General features: G+C 47.0%; 1 protein-coding gene across 4 annotated transcripts in view; it reads left to right on the forward strand.

The window, feature by feature from the left end:
* Positions 1–7,094, forward strand: part of LOC123748386 (uncharacterized) — a 33,356-nt gene extending 26,262 nt beyond the window's left edge. For 3 of the 4 annotated variants that reach the window (XM_069308433.1, XM_069308431.1, XM_069308432.1), the window contains one exon: positions 6,546–6,779. In XM_069308433.1, coding sequence (XP_069164534.1) covers positions 6,546–6,757 — 212 coding nt within the window. In that variant the 3' untranslated portion in view covers positions 6,758–6,779. Of the gene's footprint in view, positions 1–6,545; positions 6,780–6,936 lie in introns of those variants that run through there. The other variant, XM_069308434.1, reaches the window with a different exon arrangement.
* Positions 7,095–7,359: the final 265 nt, after the last annotated feature.

Here is a 7,359-nt window from a genome sequence, read left to right on the forward strand (position 1 = left end):
CTTGCTTTCCGACCGCCCCTCGCGGTCACCTGTCCCTCGATAGAATTCTTGGTGACTCGGATACTTTTGATATCGTTCGCCTTATGCGTTTTTGTTCTCGTATTGGCATCCTTGGTGATATTTAGCGCCCTCTGATTATTTTGCGTATTTGATGGTGCTACATAGCCTTCCCGGTTTGGTGCCTTCTTTTGATAATTACTTACTTACTTGCATCCCTGACTATTATTACCCTGATTGCCCTTATGACCCCATCCATATGCAAAAAGAGGAAGAAAGCCTGCCTGGAAAGACCCAAACATTCGGAAGGAGGAGGAACTAACTCTGCTGCAGGTTATGAGAAATTATCCATTATCCAAAAAGCCCACAACTTGTTGGACCAGGAGTTAGCAAACCGGATGAGCTGTCCCCCATCCCCCAATGCCCACATCAAAGGGGCAAACCACAAAAGGGCCTGCGTGAACCACAAGCAAGCATGGCACCGACCAGATGGAGAAAGGCTGGCTGAGGGAAACACGCGTGACAAAACCAAAGACTAGGCCAATACTGTCAGCCAAAATGCAGAGTGATGTTCATCACAGTGTGTGTCTGTGTTCATTAAATTTGATACACTATAAGATTTATAGGCATGTGTAACACAAATTTGGCATCCCTGTCTATTATTACCCTGATTACCCTTATGACCCCATCCACATACACTACAGTATATATATGTCATACTTAATAGCCAGAACCACACTACTAGGTGTAGGTGTGTTACCTAGGTCTAGTAGGTAAGGACTCTGTATTTTAACAGCAAGAGCAAGTTTTGTATACAGACAGTCCCCCTACAATGAACAGGTTATGTCCTGAAAAGTGTTCATATAGCATTTGTTCTTAATGCAGAATGAGATTTTCCATGGGTTCAATGCTGTAAATAGGGGATGCGCTCCTGGACCACCAAAAATTTTCACAAAACCAATATTTCTGTGGAGAGCCTCTTTGGCTCCCCGGAGCTATACCGGGCTGATGTGCATATATTAGGCCGTGGTAGGGGAGCTGGTCGGCCGAGCGGACAGCACGCTGGACTTGTGATCCTGTGGTCCTGGGTTCGATCCCAGGCGCCGGTGAGAAACAATGGGCAGAGTTTCTTTCACCCTATGCCCCTGTTACCTAGCAGTAAAATAGGTACCTGGGTGTTAGTCAGCTGTCACGGGCTGCTTCCTGGGGGTGGAGGCCTGGTCGAGGACCGGGCCGCGGGGACACTAAAAATCCCCAAAATCATCTCAAGATAACCTCAAGATATAGTGTTCATTATACTAGAAAGAGGAGAGATACTGGATCTTGAAAAAGGCAAATGTATTTCCAATCTTCTACATAAATAAAATGTAAATGTTCGTTTTGTTAAAAATCGCTACTCTCTGAAAGTTCTTCACCGATTGCATTGAGATTTTGAAACAACATTCCATTCAAATATGTGCATGTTTTTATATGCCTACTATATAAATGCAGCACCTGTGACAGGTAATAACATGCTTTTTCTGGAAGGAGCCCCTTCGGCTCCCCGGAGCTATCCAGGCTGATATGTATATCATTAGACTTTGGCATCAGTCAGTGTGAATGGAGTTATAGGCCTACAGGGGGGGCCACGAGCCAGAACCTGGCCCCCTCAGAGAGGCATGAGGAGCAAATGGTCTATAGAAATGCACATGGGATTTGGAGCATTCTATGTCTGCCATCAACCGGGTCAGGCACCCAGAAAGGTAAGAGTCTCAAAATAACCCCTATTCTGGTTTATATTGACACAATTCTCCAAATGAAAACGAGTATGACGTCACACGAGTTGCGCCGCATGTCTATGCAGCTCCCCCCCCCTCTCCTGGAGGGGGAAGGGGAAGCCCCATCCCACCGTGCCGGCGATCCACCCTTCAAGTTCTCGGCTGATATGATTGTGGCATGGTCGTGTGGCTCCAGCTCCAGACCCAGGTTCGGCTTCTGTTGGAGCCTGGCTCTTGGATGGTGTCCCTGGACCTCAAGGACGTGTATTGGTACATCCCGATTTATCTGGGGGTTCAGGGACTGGCTTGGGTTTGTTGTGGGGCGTCTCAATTACCGCTTTCATTGTCTCCCATTCGGGCTGAACCTGGCTCAATATTTTGCATGTTCACATGCCTCAACTGGGTTGTGGTGGCCCATTTGCATCTGTTAGGTGTTCGGGTGTTGGCCTACCTCGACGACTGGCTGGTCTGGGCTCCCAGTCTTTCCGTGCGTCTACTCGCCAGAGATTTGGTTCTTTCCCAGCTAGCCAGGTTTGGGTTACTGGTGAAGTCCCATCTGGTCCCCTCCCAGGTTCGGACTTGACTGGGTCTTGTGTGGGACTCTTGGACCGCTTCCTTGTCACTCCCTCCGGAGTCTCTCCTTTGGCTGTGGTCTCGCATGTGTTTTTTTTTTGGGGTGGGGTGGGGGGGGGGGCTTGTCTCGGCTGCTGCATTGCCGCCGTCCTCTTCAGGTTTTTCAGGGTTCAGTGCCTTGACGCCTACCTGAGCCCCTTGCTCGATATATTCACGGACGCGTCGTCTCTCGGCTAAGGCTTTGTGACCAGTGCTCACCAGGCTGGCCAGGGAAGGTGGGGTCTGTCCTTATCTTGGGCCCACAAGACGGTGCAGGAGTTCGCGGAGGTGTGGTTTTCGCTTCGGAGGGTTCGAGTCGTCTGCGGATCTTCGGACTGCTCCCAGGTGGTTCATTGCCTGAACTGAGGCGGTTCAATGCTACCCTTGGCTCTTTAGGGCTGGTCGCTTCGGGTGATTCAGCAGATGAGTTCTCGAAGTTTGGCTCTCCTGGCTGTTCACGTCCATGGGGTGTCCAACATCCTGGCGGGCAGCCTGCCCCGGTTCATTCCCCTGTCCACAGAAAGGACGGTCGACGCCGACTCATTCAGTTAGCTCTGCCAGACGTTCAGGCGCCTGGGGGTGGACCTCTTCGCGTCAGAATGGTCAAGGCATATTCCAATATATGTGGTGCCCTTCCCTGACTGCTAGGCTGTCGGGGTCGATGCCTTTCGGCAGGACTGGTCGAGGTGGGAGGGTTCCTGTACCTCTTCCCTCCGGTTCAGCTGTTGCTCCAGGTCCTGGCTCGCTTGGAGACTTACCAGGGAAGAGTAGTCCTTTTGGCCCCCAAGGTGGCCACCCCAGCCTTGGTTTCAGGTGCTGCTTGCTTGGTGCCCGAATCTGGAGGTTTTCCCGCAGCTCCGCCTTTTTCAGCAGATCGGTCCGGTCCATTATGAGACTGGTTCGATCTTCTCCTCGAGTCTTCGCGTTTGGTCCTTTTGACTCGAGTCTATCACCATCTGTATAGTGATCAGGTGGCTTCTTTGATGGTGTCCCACCTGCGGGCTTCACCTCGGAGGCAGTATGAAGTTTCCTAGAAGTCCTTCCGGTTCTTTTTGTCTCTTTGTTGCTGTACTGTACTTCGCTTTCGGTTAAGGTTGTTTTGTCCTTTCTCTCGTGGCTGTTTCAAGACCGTCATCTTATGCCGAATACTGTCGTCTTATGTCGTGTGGCGTTGATGGAGCCGCTGCAGCTTGCTTTCGGTACTGATATTACTTCTGCACCGTTTCGCAAGCTGTCTCGTGCGTTGTTTCTCCTCTGGCCTGCTCATGCGCCTTCTGAGCCATCCTGGTCTTTGGACAGAGTGCTCTCTTATTTGTCTTCTCCTCGGTTTGTTATGGCCCCTTTGGTTCAGGATTGTTTTTCTAAGGCTCTTTTTCTTGTTGGCATTGGCCTCTGGGGGTTGGGTTGGGGAGTCTCATGCTCTCCTCCTGCGCAATGGTTTCTGCTCTTTTGGTCGAGGTGATAGGTTCGTTCGTTTGCAGCCATCTCCTTTTCTGGCGAAGAATGAGATGGCTGCTTTCCAGAGGGATCCTTGGGTTGTTGATGCTTGGTTGGTCAGGCTGGGGTGGATAATGTGCTGTGTCCAGTTGCGGCTCTCCACCATTATTTGCACGCCACGACCTCTGTGACCGGAACGCACTTTGGGTTGATCCAGTTTCCTTTCTTCCCTGTTTTAGGGTTTGGGTCTCAGGTCGTCCGCAGGGTTATTCGGTCTAGCCAGCCTGTGGTCTATTCCCGGGCACATGACGTTCATAAATTTGCTGCATTGGCTGCCGTCTTTGGTAATATGTCCTGGGCTGACATTCAGGCACGGGGTTTTTGGCAGGCGAACAGGGTCCTGGCTGCACACTACGTCGTGAATGTTCCTGAGCCTGGTCAGGCCTGTGTCATATTGGGTCGGCGGTTGCATCCTGTTGTCTGGACTTCGAGTTGAGGGTGACTGCTGGGTAAGTCTTTGTTTGAGTAAGTTTTTGTCTTTGGTTATGTAGCTCCGGGAAGTCAAAGGGGCTCCCCCAAGAAAACCAGCGTTGAATGTAATGAAACGGCATTTTCTTGGTGAGACCTGGAGGCTCTCTGGCATCCCCACCCCCCCTTTCCCCCGGTCGGCAGTTTTTCACTTGTTTTGACATCCAGCCTCGAACTGAAGGGTCGATGGCCAGCACGGTGGGTCTGGGGTTTCCTTCCCCCCCCCATCCTCGCAGTGCAAACATGCAGCAGACATGCTCAGACATGCAGTGTGGCTCGTATGACGTCATGCTCATTTGCCTGTTTTCATTTTGGGAGTTCTGTCCACTCATTTGTCTATTTTAGTCGTTTTAACCAGAATAGGGGTTTGTTTTGAGGCGCTTGCCTTTCTGGGTGCTTGGCCCGGTCCATGGCAGACATAGAATGCTCCAAATCCCATGTGCATTTCTACAGCCCATTGTTCCTCGCGTCCCTCTGGGGGGGGGGGCAGGTTCTGGCTCGTGGTTCTTGGTAGGCCTAGAACTTAATTCACATTAACTGATGCCAAAGTCTAATGATATACATATCAGCCTGGATAGCTCCAGGGAGCATCCGGGTCTCACCCAGAAAATAGCGTTTTGTTGCATTCAACGCTGGTTTTTTGAAAATCTGCCTTTTTCATGTGAGGGAATGGTGGGGAGGACGGGGGAGTGGGGGATGGTGGGGAGGACAAGGGGATGGGGGAGTAGGTGATGGTGGGGAGGACGAGGGGGATGGGGGAGTGGGAGATGGTCGAGAGGACGGGGGATGGTGGGGAGGACTAGGGGACAAGGAAGAGGAAAAGGGTGGGGAGGACAAGGGGGATGGTGGGGAGGATGGGGGGGGGGTTGCTGTGGCTCAGCAACATCCATGCGTTGCTAAGTCACAGCAATGCATGGACGGGTACAGCGAGTATTCAATAAAGGCGAGAGATATGAAGCACTATACTATAAAGTAGCATCATTAACATGTATTCCATACAAGATGCTAGAAAAGACATCAGAAAAATGACTGTTGAACATTTGGGGAGAGTAAATTTTATAACAGCACAACATGGCTTCTGAGAGGGAAAATCATGCTTAACAAACTTGATTAAATTCTACTTCAGGGTCACTAAAATAATACAAGACAAGACAAGAGAAGAAAGGATGGGCAGATTGCATCTTCCTAAACTGCCAAATCAAGCTTTTGATGCAGTTCCTCACAAAAGACTAATACACAAAATGTAGAGAAAGGTGGGAATAAGAAGAAAGGCACTGGACTGTGTAGAAAAATATTTAAGACAGGAAACAAAGGGTCACAGTGAGAGAAAACAGGCAGGAGAGAAGTGGAAGTGGTGTTCCAAAGTGGTTTGTCCTAGGACCATTGCTGTTTTTAATTTATGTAAATGACTTCACAAATACGAGATTGAGGAGTGGGTCCTGAGATGGGTTTGGCATGTTGAATAAATAGATGGCAATTGACTGGTGAAGAGTTTGTAATTGAGTGAATTTGAGGGTAGAGAAAAAGGAAGCTGAGGAGGTGGGCTGACATGATGAGTGAGTGAGGAACAGGGAGTGAGAGTGGCTAACACACAGGATATGGGAAATTTACATGAGTGTAGGCAATTTGTAAGCAAGTTAACTAAGTATTTTGAATGCCGTGACTGGCAGTTTATAAGCAGTTTCATGAAGTGGTGGATTGCTGCTGTGGATGACTGCTGTAGTGTGGCATTACTTACGACTTGTGCTGAATGTCGTATTATGTAAATAATGTAACGAGTGGATGATGATACTTTTAATGTTTTTATTAATTAAAAGCTATAACTTTTGTCTTTTCCTCTGGGTTGATGCCTCCACATGCCATGAAAGTGAGAAACACGGTAATGATCATATAAAAATATATGTATGAACTGCTGTTAGGACATCATACAATCCTGACATATTCCAACCTTAATATCAAACTAATCATTAATTAGCTATTAACTCTAACATGTGCTCTACTTTCTGCATATAAGTTCTTCTCAGCCTTTAATAATATTTGACCAAGTGCATACATACTGTACTCGGCACTTTATCATGTACTGTCCCAAGTCCATAAATTCCATATACACCTTGTGACATTTCTCGCATGTTAAACCTCTAGTTTATTGTATTATTTATTGGATTTTTGTTAAATGTATAATAGAATAAAAAAAAATATTCATTCTTTTCTCAGGTGATACAGGAAATCTAAGAGGGGCTGATGAAACGATTAAATTTGCCCAGCATATGGAGGTGCGATTGACTCCATCAGCATTACAGAGGTTTCTAGCCTTGCTCAACTACCACAAGCGGCCAGCCCCACTCTCTCTCCTTGCTCTCAAGTATGCTCCACCACCATTAAAACCTTCAGTGTGTAAACCGTCTAAGTTTAAGTATAAATTTTAATAATAAAAATTTATGAAATGAACGTATTTTACTCACATTCCTTCGGTAGATAATAATTTGTATTACGTGAGAGGGGATAAGAGCTGGAATTTATTTTGTTAATCTCTTGTGTGCAGGCAAAGAAATCTCCCTATTACAGCTTATTATATGGTTTTACCATGCATATTTTTTTTTTCCAGAGCATGATCAGCCAGTCAATTTATATATAGGCTTTCAATTACCCTTTACTGCAAAGTAACAGGAAAAAGAAGCCTAGGAAAGATTGCAAAATTATCCCAACCTGTGCATGATTCGAACCAAGGACATATCACTTCACCACAAAACAAGTATGTTTTTCCCTACATCATAGGCATGTGTACATATAGAATCATATTATCTTATTTGAACTGTGGCCCTAAGTAATTCTGAAGTCTGCACTAGTGCATTGTAACAATACAGGAGGTCCCCAATTACAAATGCATTCCTCAAAGCCATTTATAAGTTGTTTGTTTGAAACTTTGAAAATCCTATTTATATAATTGAGAGCTTCATGAATTAAAACAATCAGCATATTGAGAAAAAATTAATGGACAAACATTTATTCTATTTACAAAAAATGCTGG

This window comes from Procambarus clarkii, chromosome 62 (genome assembly GCF_040958095.1).
Source record: "Procambarus clarkii isolate CNS0578487 chromosome 62, FALCON_Pclarkii_2.0, whole genome shotgun sequence".
NCBI classification, from domain to species: Eukaryota; Metazoa; Arthropoda; class Malacostraca; order Decapoda; family Cambaridae; genus Procambarus; species Procambarus clarkii.